This window comes from Staurois parvus, unplaced genomic scaffold (genome assembly GCF_062004578.1).
Source record: "Staurois parvus isolate SC_StPar_1 unplaced genomic scaffold, SC_StPar_1.0 ptg000327l, whole genome shotgun sequence".
NCBI lineage: Eukaryota > Metazoa > Chordata > Amphibia > Anura > Ranidae > Staurois > Staurois parvus.
Genome location: NW_028318123.1, coordinates 4,327,255 through 4,346,477, shown reverse-complemented (window position 1 = coordinate 4,346,477; position 19,223 = coordinate 4,327,255). Strand labels below are relative to the sequence as shown.

At 39.2% G+C, this 19,223-nt stretch overlaps 1 protein-coding gene across 3 annotated transcripts in view; it reads right to left on the bottom strand.

Moving 5' to 3' along the window:
- PHKA2 (phosphorylase kinase regulatory subunit alpha 2) overlaps window positions 1-19,223 on the bottom strand; it is a 154,650-nt gene that overhangs the window by 24,086 nt on the left and 111,341 nt on the right. For 2 of the 3 annotated variants that reach the window (XM_089683895.1, XM_089683894.1), the window contains exons 22-29: window positions 18,216-18,349; window positions 14,943-15,099; window positions 14,753-14,832; window positions 12,303-12,381; window positions 9,746-9,875; window positions 9,469-9,570; window positions 8,173-8,291; window positions 1,991-2,020 (exon numbers count right to left, since the gene is read on the bottom strand). In XM_089683895.1, coding sequence (XP_089540021.1) covers window positions 1,991-2,020; window positions 8,173-8,291; window positions 9,469-9,570; window positions 9,746-9,875; window positions 12,303-12,381; window positions 14,753-14,832; window positions 14,943-15,099; window positions 18,216-18,349 — 831 coding nt within the window. The remainder of the gene's footprint in view (window positions 1-1,990; window positions 2,021-8,172; window positions 8,292-9,468; window positions 9,571-9,745; window positions 9,876-12,302; window positions 12,382-14,752; window positions 14,833-14,942; window positions 15,100-18,215; window positions 18,350-19,223) is intronic. The other variant, XM_089683896.1, reaches the window with a different exon arrangement.

Genomic DNA, 19,223 nt, shown 5'->3' with positions numbered 1-19,223 from the left:
ATATTTTAGTAAATCTAAACTGCTAAATGCCTGTTCTCACCAGCAGTCTTGTAACTTCTGTCAGTGTTCAGCGGAGCATTGGTTAAAGCTTATAGGAGGAGTTTTCTCTAGGAGGAAGTAGAACCCCTGACCTCTGTCTGGGCAGCGCTGATTGGCCCTGAGCTGATCACATGCACCCTCCCAAGAAAAAAAAACCTTTCTAGCAATGAGCACCAAACTGAGCATGTGCAGAGTGACTCCACACAATATGTCTTATGAGGAGGTAAGAGGGAGACGCTGGAAGAAAGGGAGGATCAGAGAAGTCAGGATCAAACATCCTTTTTACACAATGCAGAGGATTAACCCCCTTAGGTCCCACAGTGAGTATTACAAGCATGCCTTACTGCATATACAGACTGATTTTACTGTTGTGGGCTTAGTAACACTTTAAGGAGATCATCTTGCAGTAATTATACCTGCGATGTTAATATTAACATCGCAGGTAACACTGGGATATTGAGACATGAGAAGAAACGGACAGGTAAGACTGTCTTTATAATACCCATCAGTAGTATCTCCCTCTGGGAAAGCTGAAGTCCCCACAATACCACATTTGTGGATGGATGGAAATTTTCTACTAACATACAGAGGTTGAACTTTTATACAGGCAGCAGTGTGAGTGGTGTCTCTATCCAAAATTATATTTCCACTATAGAAACTACACACCTATGTCTGTTATGCAGTACTGCAATTAACGTCTAGTTCATGGATGAATAGTTCATACTGGGCTGACTCCACTATCTACAGCAGGAAGAAGGGCCAGCCGCACACCGGAGGATAGATGAATATAGTGTGTATTTATTGATCCATAGGACACACAAAACACCAGGACATGAATACAGGACCTGTTAACGCGTTGCACATGACAGCATGCTTAATCAAGCGCGAGATCCTGTGAAACGCGTTAACAGATCCTGTATTCATGTCCTGGTGTTTTGTGTGTCCTATGGATCAATAAATGTTCACTATATTAATCAATTCTCCAGTGTACGGCTGGCCCTTCTTCCTATTGCATCGTGTGTGGTGGCGAGCCAGAGCCTGCACCTGTTGTGGATTGATCTGGATTGTTTGCCTAAGAGGTGTACCTTTGTTCTTTGGATTTAGTCCACTATCTACAGGACTGGCGTAGTTTATTCACAAGTGCACATACATATGTGATATCCGATATATTTAGTCACCTGGACTGATCATATGTTAGTACCTCCTAAATCTATAATCCACTATATAGTGGGAAAAATCAATAGTGACCCAAGAAAAATTTCCCGAGTTTTATTAGAGGGACTGACACGCTTAGTGAAGGTTCACCTCCTAGTGGCCACAATGTGTCTTGTGTGTTTTGTATGTATGTGTTAGTGGAAGACAATGTTGTCTGGGGGCTGGAGATGGTTGTATATTTAAAATTTTTAATCACATTGGTTATTTTGTGGTAATGTACTAGTTTTTTAATATTACTTAATTGATACTTAATAATCAATTATTGATTTTTAAGCCTGGCTATACGCCCATTTAGTTCTTAGAGGTAAACTCTTTTTTTTATATGGGGGGGGAGGCTTTCCCCCTCCTATGCAATATTGGTTGGAGTATAAGAGGGAGCTGGGGGTGGTAGCTAAGTATTGAAGTTTTTTTTTACCTTAATGCAGAAAGTACAGTAAGGTAAAAACCCTTCAGCCTTAGCAGCCACTCTAACACCCATGATATAATAATAAATATTCAAACTGGTAAACTATGCAATTAGCAGGAATGTAAAACATGTTACAAAATAGAAATGACAGAGGTTTACAGAGAAAAGCTTGTTAAAATCTACAAACACAAAATTATGCTGTAAGTATGCAATCCCCACCACCAGAAGTCGCAAACAGCAGAAGACAAGCATTAGACCTAACAACAGATATTTAGGAAATGTTTAGGATATTAACACATCGGAAGTATGAAGAGCCACATCAGAATTCACCTGATCATCAGCACTAAACCTCCTATCCATCTGAAAGCAGAAAAAATAATACCTTCATTACAAGAACAAATATGGTAAACATGAAATAAAATATCCAGAATTATTTGCATATAAAATGGTAATATAACAAAACCCCAATGGCGTTTTAGAAAAAAATAGCAAAAGAATATTGTATTATTATTGTTGTTTACGAAGTTCCCATATCAGACATATGTGCAAGATTTCAAACTATGAGAAACGGTGTATGTCACTGAGGGGTGGGCAGAGCCAATGGGTTGATTTACTAAGCGAATAGACTGTTCACGAACTAAAAGCAATTTTTACTTTGCTTTGTGAATGAGGTTAAGCTGTGCAGACTTCAATCAGCAAATTACGTCGAAAAATCCCATTTTCTAATTTTCGTGTTTTTTTTTTTTTTCACTTAGCCTTTACCTTAGTCACTAGGGCAAAAGTCAACATGGGCAACTCCTTTTGTAAATCAACTCTAGTAACTTCCAAAAGTTATAAAACAGGATGTAACCAAACTGCAAACTATTTTGAGTGTTTAGTTTAGGGAGTTGGCTAATTTACATATTCACTGTCTTCCATGCTTCAGAATCTGAAGCACAATTTTAATAGGTTATATTTAGAGGCAAATTTGTCTTTATTTATTTTATCTCAGTAATAATATACTGTAAAGTTGTGTGCAGACGTTGTGTGCAGATATGATAGGTCAAGCCAATGCAGACAAGGCAATAAGACAACCAATAAGTACAAGAGTCTACACAACTCAATATTACAGATGTTTACAAAACGAGGATATGTGTAGTGAATTAAGCCAGTCCCCCAACCCACCCAGAAGAATAGAAAGACCCGATTGAGGATGTATAAAGGTGCGAGCCACTCGCCACAGATTACGGGAGAGGGGACCAAGAGCAGAAGACTCCATACCTTGTGGAAAGGAAGGGTTATTAAATAAAGGTGACAGGGGGATGGGTCAGAAGATAAAAGGGCGTTAAGTCCGCATTTGTACCACAGTCGCAAAGCTGCCAAGGTTAAGGCCGAGAGGCCAGAGAAACGGTGCAAATCGCGTCCATAATCCCATGGGGGAACCTGAAGGCAAATGCTTTATGGAAGTGTCGAGGGAACCAGTCCAGCATGCGCGCCAAGAAGGCGGCTTTGTAATAAAGTTCAAAATCTGGCAGACCCACTCCTCCCAGAAGTTTCGGATAAGTGAGCAGTTTGTCTTTCAGTCTGGAAAAACCCCAGTGCCAGATAAACCGGATTGATAAGGAAATTAAGAAACTCCTGGGCACGGAAACTGGGATCATCTGGAAAACATAAAGCAGTTTGGGAAGAGTATCCATCTTAAGGGTATTAATGCGTCCAAACCAGGGCAGGGAGGAAACTCCCCAGGAGGTCAAGTCTTTATGAATACGGGACAATAGGGGGATATAATTAAGCGAATATAGGTCTGAGAGATTGGAGGGTATGGAAACTCCAAGGTAGGAGATAGCTCTAGGTTGCCATTGAAAGGAAAAGTTGTAGCGTAAATGCGACATCGTACTGTTGAGTAGAGTGATGTTCAGAGCCTCTGTTTTTGAAATATTTAATTTAAAGTTACTATACACTCCAAAAAGGAAAGGGGGCATCCCTGTCTGGTGCCGTTTGATATGGGGAAGGGTGGGGAAGACCTGCCATTCAAGAGTGCTGATGCTGTGGGATGAGAATAGAGGGACACAACCTTGGAAATAAAACATGGTCCCAAACCCACTTGTTCCAGTATAAGGTGTAAAAAACGCCAGTCAACCCAATCAAAGGCTTTCTCGTAGTCAAACGAGAGAAGACATGCCTTCAAGTTATGTTGCTTGATATAGAACATAAGATGAATTGTTTTGGTGGTGTTGTCCCTAGCCTCTCTGTCCGGGATGAAGCCCACCTGATCTATTTGAACTAAAGTGGGTAAGAGTTGCCATGACTTTTGCAAACAATTTGATATCTAAATTAAGTAGACTACATAACTACTACATTGGGAGGGATCTTTACCTGGTTTAGGGATAACAGATATGTTGGCAGAAAGAGAAGCCTGAGAGGGTAAGCGAGAATTGTCGATGGCGTTAACAGCCTTAGCTATAAGCGGGGTCAATAAGGGGGCCTGGGCACTTACCGGGTTTTAAACCTTTGATTGCCCCCTAGAACTTCAAGCACCGAAATGGGTTCATCAAGGGCCAAAGAGTCCTGTGTATCAATGAACGGCAAAGCTGTCTCGTTAATGTATTGCAACATTTTAGAAGGATAAGAATCAGTAGGGTCACCGGAGGATGAGGAATATATATTGAGAATAGTAGCGTTCAAACGCAGAGGAGATACCCTGGTTATGATATATTTTTGAGTTATCGGGCGCATGGATAAATTGAATCGGGTGGCAGGGCGGGTGTGGATGGAGCACCCGAGTCAAGTGTTACATTTGTTGGCTAAAGAATAATGATTGTTACGTGCCTTATCTCACGCAATGAGGGACTAGGAGTCTAACAACTGGAGTAGATCACGGCGGGCATTAGAAAAATCTATATAGACCAAAGGATCCAGAGTTCGTTTATGGGAGGTTTCTAGAGTAGCGATAACCGAGAGCAACTGGCATATCTCAGAGGTACGGGCCTTCTTCAAACGGGAGCCATGCTGGATAAAACCCCCCCTAAGGACACACTTCAGGGCCTCCCATTGGATGCGGGGACTCTCGTGTCCGTAGCATGATCAAGAACGAAGTTTTGGATGGCCCTCGTGACATCTGCGACTCACAGAGAATCCTTGAGCAAGCTGTCGTTGAAATGCAAAGAGGGGCTACGGGAAGACGTGGGGAGGTTAGATATGGAGAGATGGATACTACTGTAAAAATACTGTATCTGGCTCTGTTTTTTGGGGTATTAAATCCTCTGCAATTTATAGAGGAAAATCTAATTGGGGTAGGAACTGCCATATTAGAAGAAAGGTGGAGATAGGGTGATGTCTCAAGTGACACCATCCCATATCATACCCGATTCCTGGGGGGGGAGGGAGGGGAGAGGAGGGAGGGGGAAGGGTAGGGAAAGAGGAGAGGAGGAGAGAAGAGAATAGGAAGAAGTAGGAGACATAGTAAGAATAGGAAAGTCATAGAGCAAGCAACTAATAGCTAGGAGACAGAGAACCGTCTAATAATCTGACAGTGCGTTGAAATTGCACCGAGAGGCCTAGGTGGGGAACGTCGAGAGTACGTCCCAGCCCAAGCCTCCCATAGTGAAAGAGTGGAGTAGGATGCTCAACTGTGTGAGCAACCTCGTAAGAGAAAAAGTTTAACATATACCCTCAAATTAAAAAAAAAAAAAAAAGGAAATCACGACATCATCTTCTCTATAAGTTTGTAAACCTGTAAACGACGGAAGTGCAGTACTCAATGAGCATCGGAAACATCTTAAAGAACAGAAACAAAACCAAAAAACCTACTCCACGGATTGAAAGTGCTTCCTACCGTCCTCCCCGGAAACACATACAGGGGGACTCAGAAGCCCACCTCAATCCAGTTTAGACAAATTAGACAGTGAACGAGTACTGATAATATGAAAAACACTATGACATGAGCAACAGGATCAGCAAACCAGCGGAACCCCCTAAGGTTATACGGTAAGGGCAAAAACCCATTTAAAGGAAAACAGAAGGAAGGACCACCTTAATCAAAGCAGGAAGTCAGTCAGTCATTTGGGGCCTTGTGGGAAGAAGAACGGGAGCATTTCTTCTTCCCTGGGTGTTGCCATTGTGGAGTAAAAGGTAATCCCGGTGTTGGAGTTGGGAAAGGCCAGTCTGATAAAAACACCTTGGGCAGTTTAAAAGTGCAGAGGAAGAAGGGTAGATCTCCAAGAGTGCGAAACTGTGCTTATTTGCCATTATGGGAGGCTCAGAGTTGAAAAGGGAATTTCCATTGATACTGAATGTGTCGCTCTTGCAGTAGCTGCGTAAGTAGTCTCAGGGCTCTGCGCATGTTCTCGTGTGTCTGGTGAGAGAGATCAGGAAGGAGCATGATAGGAGTCTTGTTAATAGTATGGTGTCTTGCGTACTGGCCACACGCATAATAGCATCCTTGACCTTGTAGTAATGTACTCTGCACAACGTATCATGAACAAAGGAGGGATCAGGGTTTCTGGGGCCTAATGTCCTGTGCATGTGATCATATTCGATGTGCATATCTTTAGGTTGTTGCAGTAATTGGTTGAAAATAGTAGTAACTGTTGTGGCTAAATCCTTAGACTCTACTGATTCCGGGATATCCGAATTCTGATATTGTTGTGGCAGTTTCTATTTTCTATGCCATCCTGTTGGTACATGAGTTGCTGCAGTAAAATTGTATGGGAGTTCAGGGTCTCTTTGTGAGATTGCAAGGCGTTACAAAGACCATTAGAGGTGTGTTCAATTTCCTCCATGCGAACACAGACATCTTTTTTAATGTCCAAAATCTCCTGCTTGTATGCGTTTTCAATGTGCTTTACGCAATGTTCAAAGTCCTCTTTAGTAGGCAGAGATCTGATATATGAATATAAGGATCTGATGTGGGACTGCATATCACAACCATCCTCAGAGGAAGCATAGAGATGCTTGAGAGAGACTACGTGAGTGCTGGGAAAGCCTGCCTGAGTCCCCTGGGGATGAGAGACGGTCTTGGGAGCTCACCTGCAAGTCGTCTTGCAGCCCTGTATCAGGATGAGAGGGAGACGCCGGCACCATCCTGCCGGCCTGAGTGTGAGAGGCCACGGACCTCGTAAAAAAAACGGCCTAAGTTGCCTCTGGAGCGGCCCCAACCGGACTTCCTGGGGTTCCGGTGCTGGTTCCTGCCCATTTGTGAGGTTGCAGGATCAGAGGAGAGGGTAAGTATCCCTGCAAGAGCAGAGGGGATCGGGAGCTGCTAAGGAACACGTCTTGCAGCTCCATGCGCCAAGCCATGCCCCACAATAGGTTATATTTAGACACTTTACTTCCATGCCACTAGAAACTACAGCAAACAAGGTTTTATGACACTGGCATTTAATTAAAAAAAATTTAAAAACAGTAAGGAGTGCATTTAAAAAAAAATATTGCAGAGCTATTATAAAACTGCATGTACACTTGTTATGTGTGAATGGGGGCAAACATTAATGTTATTAGGTTATTTTCTCTCCAGGTCAAATGTTATCCTCCATGCAGAATACAGCACATTAAGCAAATACCACCTTTTGGCCACTAGATGGAGCAGATGGTCAGAGTAAACAAATAGTTTCATCTAGTGGCCATAATGTGGTATTTCATGATTCATTCTACAGTATATTTTATTGAAGATTAACATCTGACCTGGAGAAAAAAATAGCCTAATAGCATTTGTTTTTTTTCCCCACATAACAAATTTTTTTTCACACAGAACAAATGTACATGTAGCTTCACAGTAGACATTTTTTTTTGATAAATGCGACCCTGTAGTGTAACTGATCCTAAGAACAAGTATGATTATACTAGGTAGCCAAACTAATGTAGTCAAACAAACAGCCTCCCACACTGCACAAAAAAAACAAAACAAAAAAATGCGATTGACTATTATTATAATGACTATTATTCTATTCCTTCATATTTTTTTGAGGGTCAAAATGAGCCTGATATCAGAATCCATAAAAGAAGCATACTTTATAGATTACTGGGAATGCATTTTAGCCCTAGATGGTAGAACTCTCTGATGATTCAAATTCTTAATCCACCTGCATGTTAACCACAATTTGGAACAATATTCTTAGCTCCTCCCTTTATTAATAACCCAGTTAGAAACAGTACAATGCATGACCCATGTGAGAAGGCAAAAGGCATATATGATGCCCCCAAAAAGTTGAGCTAAAATCTGCTGTTGCATCCTTATGCTGCTCTCTCCACTACATTATTAAATCAAGCCTAATGCATGACTGCTTATTTTTACACATTCACAAATTGTCCACAAATGCAACTTTATTTCTGTATTTGTTATTTTTCTAGGAATACTAAATTTCTATATTTAGTACTCTTTACCATGACAATTTGAGGCTGTGGTTGCTAGGGAACACACAGGAGAAAATCCCATAGAGATCACCGATTCATCTATGCATCCATGAAATGTGCCATATTTAGTACATTTTTATGATTTACTTAGGAGGAATAAATGGTGACAAAACTAAACTTACTTGTTTCATTTCACTCCGTAGCCTAGTAATCCCAGATCTTTCAGTCTTGGTGGCTCCTGTGTGTCCCATTTCATGGATTGAAATAGCCGGGCTGGTTGCACTTGAATCAATTGGACGCACTAGGGAAGTAGCAACAGAAAAGTATTCTGAGACAGCAAATTCTGCAAAATGCTCTTTTCCCTTTACTGCCTTTACCATCAAGTAGACAAAGTCAACAGAGAGGAGAAGGGCCTGGATGATTACGGGTAACTGAAAACAAGCTTTTAGAAAAGTTTCTTAGTAGGGATGAGAGGGGGGTAACATTACTCCAGATTTTGCCTTATAATTGCTTATTATATATCTAAAGCCAAACTTTCTTTTTTCATTTTGGTAGAGTTGGAGATTATTAAAACTGCTATCAGTTTTTTTTGTCTGTGTCTCTTTCAAAGATCTCCCTTCACTTCACGTCTTGTAGACACAACAGAAAGTGGCAGAACATCTCTCTAAATGGAGTAAATCCCCTCATAGACAGTTGTCACTAGAACAAATTGTCCAAATGGTAAATTTCTTTTCTCCTCCTGTTCTGGTGACTCAAAATATTGTGTTTCCCCTCCCATTTAGTCCCAGTGGTCACCAGAATAAATAGAGAAGGTGATTCTCTTAAACAGGGACCCAGACAGCAATAAAACCCTTGGGAAAACAGGAAGAAGAGCACTGGAACCCTAGGATTATTCTATAAATATAGGAGTTGTGGTATTATTTAGACAGGGGATCTGGATTCTGCACTGGCAGCTTCATCATGCCAAAGGATTTCCAGTTTTCTTGTTTAGTAGCTAAATTAGTCTGAGACTAAAGTGTCACACTAAGAATTAATCGTTCAGATATAAATCTATTCCAGTATAAAATGGGCAAAATACTTTGTCACAAAGCTAACGCATTTCAGGTGTCAGATAATGTCTTCTTCACCAAGGCCTGAAGATGAGTACTGAATTAATAACATAAATTAAACGGTATTATAACTAGACAAGTGCTGAGTTTGTCAGCAGCTGTTTGGAGCTGCACACTGTATAGAGGGATTGTGGAGTAAACCAACTCTTTACTTTGGCGTAAAGAATTAAATTTCATCATATGACATTATTTGGACCAGAAAACAAACTAAAGCAGAGTCGTACAAAACAAAAAAACAGAATTGGGTGGACTGGGCCATGAACCCTTTCATCAATGGTCTGTTGGATCCCCCAGTGGTCTCTTGGATCTACAGTGGCCATTCTGATTTATATCACGATGTGTCAACATTGTCACAACTCATTCACTTACTGCTCCGTTCCACACCAAACTCCTTTCCGCTCAAGATGTGATGAAGAAGATTCTTCATATCAAAAGGACTAAGACTCATCAGACTTTCTGAGGCTTCTTCACCTGAAATTACAGGATGCAGGACATTTATTAAACAGACATGCCTGGGAAAGAGTAATTGTTAATGCATTACTAGATAATGAGATACAATGTCTGACATTTGTTAAGGAGTCATTTTCATAATATAGGCAGTAAAACTGAATTCCAACAAACAGAAGAATAAAAGAGTATGACTAACCTGAACAATTTAAGCTGCGGGCTAGTTCCGTGGCCATCACCTGGATGATTAGACCAATCCGAAGCCTGAGCATTTCTCCAAAAAGACTGGGCTGGGAGCGAACATACATGGCCAGATACAGCATGATCTCCTGCAAAATGCACATATTAGTGTCTGATGGTTCTGAATATACCTCAGTGTCTCCTTTATCAAGACTGTCATCAAAAACATAAAATTCTATACTGAAAGTGGAATGTATATACTATATATATAGAAAATAGTAGGCATTTATATTATTCTTTTTAATGTAGGGTCCACTTTTTTAGTTTTTGGAGTAAAGATTTTTTAAGCCCCCCAACAAATTGTAGGTGAGGTCAGCAGAGGTATTAAGATGTCATTTAAGAGGTTTACCCGGATTGACAAAACTGAGGAAATGGAGGAACTGATTTCTGTAGCTAAGGAACATCCCGAGAGATTCAGGAAAACATGGGCATGTTGGAGTCGTTTCAAATCCACCCCTAACTATCACCTAATAGTACACGATCAACCAAGACCATCTGGCTGAATGTCTAACTACAATGCGGTAGGGGGATATACTCTGATAACCGAAGACACTTCTCTCATACACAAGGATGGTATGTTCATCTATATCTCAACATGCCTTCTGGGGTTTTTGTTACCTGCGTTACCCCACTGACAGATCCTTCATACAGCTCTAGCAATACCTGTCTGGCTGGGCCAATACATGAGGATGTAATGCCTTCTTCCCCCCCCCCTTTTTTTTTTTTCTCTTCCCCAACATCTCACCCTATAATTCTTTCTACTTCTGTCTTTCTTTCTAACCTCTTGTCTTCACACCTGTTATTTCCATGTATCATTTCTTCTCTACCAACCAAATAGAGCATTTACCTGCACACAGATATGACTAACTTCAACCATAGCACATACGCTAGCTATAAATATGTAAACAATGACCGTCACAGTACCCAACGCTTTCCCTACCCTTACCCCTATCATCACACTACTTTACCATTAAAAAGTTGATGAGAGTCAGGATGAGATAACATTCACTAACATCATTTTATCCATTTTCCTCTTGGTATCCACCATTTTACTTTTTATGATGGATGTACTGTTCTACATGATTTCGTCTTGCACAACTGTTTACAATTTGTCCCATCTGCGAAACTGAAAGCAACATGTCATGTCTATGTTTTGACTGTGATCTATGGCTGTACATGCTCTAAATGCTTTTGTCTTCTCTTAAAACAATAAAGTATTTTTGGAAAAAAAGATGTCATTTAGGAAATAAACACCATCTTGCTTATTGCTAAATGACAAATAAACACCTACTATTTGAAGAAAGTATACCTAAGCATCCCTTTAAAATAGGGGCACCTCTGCTGACCTCATCTCCAATTTTTGGAGGGATCAAAAATCTGTATTCCACTACATACCCGGATCAAACAATTGCACTGTGAAATCTCATCCAAACCACCCTGACAAGTATTGAGAATGACCACTTGATGTATCTGCAAGGAGGCATATCTTTTGCAGGTTTGCTTTGATCCCTGTTGGGCTTCCTGCAACTGTATAGATGTGAGTATATGCACCAGAATTACTTTGTCCTCTTTAAAACCCCTTCCTTTTTTCCTATTATTTACTACACTTGTACCATCTCTTGCATAGAATTTTATCCCATTTTTGTCTTCCTTTTCCCCTGATCTTCTGAAGAAATTCTGCATTTAGTTTTAGATATTAGCCTTCCTTTGAATGTTCAATGTTTTATTTTTTGGACCTTTTTGTCCTGGGTTTCCCTTTCTTTTTTTTTGTATACCTTGTGTTAAAACTCAATAAACATTTCTTTTAAAAAAAAAGATATTAGTCTTCACCTGCTGTCTCCCCTTTTGGATCTCTGATTGGTGCCTGTGCTGAGCAAGCAAGCAATCAATCACCTATGTTCACTTAGCAGCAGGGCAGCTGCTTGACATGGGATCTGGAAGGTAGCAGCAATCACTGTAGAAGTGGTGCCTATTACAGTAATTTACAGATTGCACGGGGATCCCACATGTATATATGGCACATACATACTTACATTGATCCAAGCTATACCAATCACCCCTGCTGGCTACTGTATGCTGACAGCCACAAGAACAATAACTGTCAGAATATAGTACCCAGCAGGGTAGATTCCTCCATCCATGCTGTATTTCTTATTCAACCATCGGGGGTTAGTGAGACAAATCTTAATGTGTATGCCTAGCCTAAATCTGTAACAAACAATCAAACTGCGAGTGTTTTTTTACACGTATACTCTTTCCTCTCTCAGTATGACCAAAATTACATTTGTTTTCAATAAATTCTCTTTTTTTTTCAATTGAACACTGGCTGAATTTGATTTGGATTTTCTTGCAAGAATTTTCCGCCCAGCTCCATCTGATTTTTAGATCCACGGTGGTTGAGCCAGGTGGTGCTGCATATGGCATTATACCAGCATTAATGAGACACCATTCAGACAATTGTGTAATGAGGTACATTGTTTTCTCAGCACACTGGGAACTCTCCCATGATGTCCTACCTGTGTGAGTACAGCAATACTGATATCCTGACCACTAGCTTCATAGACCAAGGCAGCCAGCTCTTCTGGAGGTAAAGGCCTATGTGGGGAAAAGTAACATACATATGTTTCCAAGAAATTTTCCTTCTCAACATCACACTTTAGCTTTAACCACTTAGCCTCTCACACCTGTTCACCCCTATAGGCCAAAGCATTTTTTACTTTTCTGCTATGGGCCTGTTCATTTGGCAAAACGTCATTACTTAAGAGAACAAGGTAATTTATATATTATTTTTTAAGGACAAACAAGGCTTTCTTTTTATGATATGGTCTTGCGACAATGATTTTTTTTTTCCCAAGACAATGAAACACAACAAAACTATAAATAAATAGTGTTAATGCACATAAAAGTGTGCATTTTATTCTGTAATTTGTCATGGCTAAAAAGACACTAAAATTATGATTATGGTACAAAGCAGTGCAAAGTTATTTACAAATTAATTAAAGTGTTTTTTTTTTCAATTTTGCACTTTTTTAAATGAGCTTGTGTAAATATATGTAACAAACAAAACAAAAACAAAAAAAAGGTTTAAATATTAAAAAAATGAATATTAATAAATTTGAAACAAACAAAATAAAATCAGCAAAAAAAATAGTAGCTGAAAAGAGAAGGAGGCTAAGGAGTTAATTAGGGCTGATTATAGTAAGCTAAGAATTACTAAGGGGTTTAATAGAGGAACAGTTTATTAGAAAACAAACAAGAAGGCTTTTTATACTTGTCAGGATGCTTTAACTTGCATCATCTGCAGATCTAAGTTCATCCCTTTGATCTGGAGATGAATGAACAGAAAGACACAAATGCAACAATATGTTACATTGTATCTTTGTATAATTAGCAATTAGTTAAACAATTTACACTGCTAATGTAATATTAAGATAATTGTTTTTCCTTTAATTATATAACTAAAAAATATAAAATAAGTGCCCAAAACTTCAATTTTTGTCTCCCTGATCACACCCTTTACTGGTATGTTATGTCTATCACAAATGGCTTTTAAAATACTGCTATACTTACGTGTATATATACGTAGTATATTCTTATTCATAGTGAAAACTCTTCTAGCAGGAACTGAAGTATATGCTTTTATAACTACATAAATGTAAACTATTGCACAAATACACAGTGCTGTAACAGCAGTATTGTGGTTCTGTAAATAGCTATTTCAGACATGTAACATGGCTCCCTTTGGTTTACATAAAGTCATTCGGACGTGTTGGCAGAATTCAATCATTTACCAGGTCTTCCAGGTTTATGTCTCTTTAGAGGGAAATGGGGAGATGAGAGCAGACAATATGCAGAGGAAAGGGGGAGCTACCAGACACTGTGAAATATGATTTATCTCAAGGGAAACAACAGCGACTGGAGGAAATTTTTGAGAGATGACAACAGTAATTAGTGGACATTCACCAGATTGGGGATTGTTTGTAGATCATTCGATATGAGATTCTAAGCGCTCCGTAGTTAAAAGTACACATATTCATTCAATATGAGTTTACAGTATGTAGCTCGCATTGCATATTTCTGGCAGATTGTGCATGATATGACTGCTGAATTAAGGTGTCTACAAAGATCGTAAATTGCCAATTATCTAGTGAAATTCCATTCCTAGTCCAATCGGATTCAGATGGCAGCTGTACTGAGCTTCTTTATTGAGGATTTTCACCCACTGCCGAAATATACGCTGGCAACTGGGTTGTGGGAAGTGTTCAGTTGTTTCTATTTTCAATGTACTTTGGGTCATGAGATACAGTACACGCATTTTACTGAAGTACTGCCATTTTGTGACTAATGTGATCTGTGCTATGCTGATTGACAAATGTATTTGTGACTGTTAGGTTCACTGTACTCCTTCTCTATGTTCTTTTTCTTTTTTTTACAAATTGTAAACTGTGGCTGTGGATGATTAAAGTGGTCGTAAAGTCTTGTAATGTAACATCCACTGACAGGCAGGGTTTTTATAACAGAGGAGACCCTAGGGGTCTCTTCTGTCAAAAATGTCCCCCCTGCTTGTCAGCAGGTAATGTAATCTGAGCCGCATATCAGAAGCTCAGACCACACTTACGGCCCGCTCTGCGTGCTGCGGTGATGTGACTCCCGTGCGCATGCGCGGGGGTGATATCACTCACGGCGCAGCCATTCAAGTGGCTGAAGATCAGGAACCCGGAAGGAAGACGGGGCGAAGATGGAAGCTGCCGGAGACCAGGGAGAGCTGTGTCAGTGTGGCATTGGAGGGTTCCGTCTGCAGCCAAGTCTGTCATAATGTACTAGTATGCAGTGCATACTAGTACATTATGACCTAAGCCTGCACAGAGGGACTATTTTTCAAATTAACGTAAACAAATTTACTAACCACTTTAAAATAAAAGTTCATTAAAAAAAATAATTTTCTAAAATTCTATATATCACTTACGCTGTAATGGTCTTTTCACGAGGTTCAGGGGGAAGCCCCACTGTTAGCTGCTTTTGGTGTGACAGGATATCAGTGCATGCCTAGAGAAAAGGAAAGTGGCTGTTACATTATCTTTACAATTACAGAAGCTGATTTGGTAATGTTTACAGAAGTCATAAAGCAGGAAAATAATAACAGATTTCTGATATACCTCAGCAAGCACTTCCACTCTCTTTTTCAGCAGCCCAGAGATGTAGCGGATTAGACCCCACTCTCGGTTAAGTCCGGCTTTGCTGTATAGTTCACTCAGCAGGCAGTGCACGGTGACTCCAGATTGTTCATTCAGATTGGTATCCCACTCTAGTCCTCTGTATAGCATTAAAACAGGCTATTATTATAGGTGTATTATATGTGTTTTAACAAAAATTTCCATCAAAATTGCTTAAAAAAATAATTCCTGCTTTTACCTTTGCTCCTTGCTAAAAATGAATTCTCCAATGTTTTTTAGACTGTAGATAACAATGAATAATGAAAACTGATGGGTCAGAATATGCAAGGAAATATAAATAAAAATAAGTGACATGCTGCTTGAAGCACAAAGTAATCACCCTCAGGATTCTGAATATCAGCTTAGTTTTCCTTTCCTTGGGATACCCTAATTTTGGGGTTCTCTGACATGTAAACACTGGCGCAGCTACTTTTTCCAGCCTAAAGCTGCACACTCTTAAGCCTTACTATTAGCTATTAGCTATAATTGTAAGAGTGACCTTACCAACCAATAGCAGGGGTTCCTGCTATGTGTACCATCAGCAGTTAAAGTGTGGTTATACCCAAAATATTTTATTTTAGTCTTGAATAGAACATTATCATTTGTTGTTAGTGGCCATTTGGAGAGATGCCCCTTAACTTCCTATCCTGTAGATGCAACATGTACAAAGGAAACTCCCTACTACGTCATGAGAATTACATTGTAAAGTTGTAAAAAAAATTTATTTATTTTTTTTTCTTTTTTGATGTATATTAATGAGTTGCACATTTTATATATTTTTATATTTGGAGAAATTAAGGGTAATTATTTATAAATTATAGAAATATTATTTGTTAAGAATTGATTTTATTTATTTATTCATAGTTCTAATATAAGGGCGCGGCACCACTTTCCTTTTTAATTTGTTACTTTTTGTATATTCAATGAGAATATAGTTAGGAGCTTGCGTACTTACCTTAGAACATAGATTTATAGTGGCTCATAGGATATTTTATTTTATTTTTCTTGTACATTCTAAAGTTGGGTATACATGAATAATATTTGTCCTAGCGGAATGAAAAAAAAACAAGATTCCCCCATCCACACAAGCGAGGTGGATGAAGGAATCCTTCCCGGTGTGTCATTGCATTCTGATAGCAGGACTCCTCCGTTGTCAGAATACACCGATCAGCACCACAGCCAACTGGCTGCAGCAGCTGATTAAAATATAGTTTTCCAGTGTGGCTGTTCAACAGAAGTCAATCTATCAATCAAACAGGGGGGACCACACACTGATTGAAATTCAGCTGCTCCCTGCTGAACTGGCCAAATTTTCATCCGTCTGTACCCGCTTTGAAGCAGATGTTACTGGAACAGGTGTTCCAACTAGACGATTCACTTTCTGTTTGTGTGACTAGTATTACCTTTTAGATTTTCCATCACTGGCAATTATGACCAGAAAATAACAGGGGGTGAATCTTTCTAACAGGGACACAAACAGCAATAAAAAGGGGTTTTAATCCCTCACTATGCAATCCAAAACTAAAAAAAAAAAAAATAATATTAATAATAAAAAAAATGTGTCTATCTATAGACTTAACAGACAGTAATGTTATGCAGTATTTCTAGAGAAACACGTGAAATAGATCACTTGGATGTAAATAACCTTACCGTGTGCCTAGATTTGAAACTTCTTGTTTCTAAATATATTTAATACATTGGAGTGGCCAGAACAGCCACCCGTGTCAACTAGGCCACTGTTACAAACTTGCTGAACTGTATTTTCATGATAAATATGTAGGTCCTCATTTTCGATAAATTACAAATAGTAAAACCAGCATCCTTGCTAAATGACTGATGTATGAAAGCTATTTACAGGATAATTCATCTCCTGAGTATACTTAAATTACAAGTTTTTGTTTTACTTCTGACCAAAGACATGTACTGAGGCAATGAACATACTTTCCTGGGTGTCATCAAATTTGTATCTTAGCAGCTCTCATAATTTCTGAGCTCACACTCACATTTGTATGTAAAATCTCTTGAAGGAATCTATGGCTTCCCACTAATGCTGACAAATGTATAGTAATTCAGCGAGCGCTCTATAAGCAGATAGCAGCTAGTACACTAAAGGATATATCACGAACCTTAAAATGCAAATGAGAAGGTAAAGTGCAGTGCTAAAAGGATAATAAATGAGGTATATATGCACATAAAAAAATTAGATCAATATAAAGTTCAATCCAAATAAATATAAAATCGTCCAATGGACTGTATGTGGTATAAGGCACCAAAATAATTCCCACACCAGCAGGTAATTCCAAAGCCTGTGACAGGGAATAATATGGCAAAAATGCACACTCACCGACTGCACATAGGATATGCGCAGGTAAATATATGACTCTCCATCTGATGGGGTATAAACATTATGCAGGTGGTGGGCTTCCCTCAAGAGCAGGAGGTCATCAGACTTGGGTGTAGTGCTCCGCTGTTTCCAGAGGTCTCCTTATGCTGTCTAGATGTAAATTATGGATAAAGGGCTCCCTCTTCTGGATATTAGATGGCACCAGAAATTGCTCTGTGGATGCAGAATGCAGAGTACTGCAGAGTACTTGTAAGGGTCAGTGCTGCAGTACTCTGCATTCTTTTTTATATTGTACTGTGCCCCCACTCAGTTTTGTTTCTCCACATGATGCTATTTTACCCAATAAATTTCAAGAAATACTGCACTATTGGCACCCCCTCTTTTCTTTTGGCTCACTTTGGAGGAGCTTTTAGCATCCACAGAGCAATTTCTGGAAACAGCGGAGCACTACACCCAAGTCTGATGACCTCCTGCTCTTGAGGGAAGTCCACCACCTGCATAATGTTTATACCCCATCAGATTGAGAGTCATATATTTACATGCGCATATCCTATGTGCAGTCGGTGAGTGCGCATTTTTGCCATATTATTCCCTGTCACAGGCTTTGGAATTACCTGCTGGTGTGGAAATTATTTTGATGCCTTATACCACATACAGTCCATTGGACTATTTTATATTTATATTGATCGAACTTTATATTGATCAAATTTTTTTATGTGCATATATACCTCATTTATTATCCTTTTAGCGCTGCACTTTACCTTCTCATTCCCACTAATGCTATTTTCGCTTTTCTTCATAAAATATAGTCCTTGGCTAACTAACTAATCTCATAAAATGTACAATTTGACTGGCCATGTGTTATAACTTACTTTATGACGTAGAGTATGTACAGTATATCTGCCTGGTCCTGAAGGGTAGGGCATTCTTTCAGTTGTTCCACCAGTTTCTGACAATCAACATTACCACGTGAGTCCCTGGGTAAGTTTAGCTCTGGTTCTTTATTCTGTAATAAAAGCAAACAGTAAACTGTGTAAGCACTTTGATATTAGTTTGTGTATTGTTTCATAAACTAAACTCCAACTAGCTGTACTTGTGCACTGAAAGTCTTGATGAATATCGTAACGAAATTTTATAATATCTGCCCACCCTTTAACATGTGTACAGAGGCATGCTCAGCTGCAGGAAGTGAGAATACCATATTATAAGAGGTTCTACAGTTTCTTATTGTTTTCAATTTTTCAAATAAAGACATCTCACTAATGAACAAAACACATTAGAATTCAATGTAAATATATATATAATTTTAAAATAGCCCCCATGCTGATACAAAACAGAATGTTGAACTACAACTCTTGCTATTTTTTTTGTAGTAAAACACATACCGTATATATAACAGTTTAGATATTTTCCATTTTTTTGCTACTGCACACGCCCAAATCTTCAGCAAAATGGTCTTTTTTTTCCCCAACACATAATTGCATGCCTGTGTTCACTTTACTTCACTGGTACAGGACTTATCCTGACTTCATGCCCTATAGCTTGAAGACCTTAGAAGAAAACTAATAGCAAAATATTTCCAACACGTGGAATCCCAGTGGCATACATAAAATACATCGGTTGTGTAGAAGTGGAAAACCCTGTTACTCCTGCGCTTGGGGATGGACTCAATGTCATTAGGACCACATATGGAAATTCTTGGGATACGCACGCCTTGCTGCTCTCAAAGGACCGGGGGAGTCCAAAGTACTGAACAGAGAAAAACAAACAGAGGGCGCACCGGCCTAGTTCATTACCTTAAAAAATGTTTAATGAATGTAAATAATAAGTATTGTACTCACAAATGATCAATAAATAAAAGGCATATCATAAAGGAACAG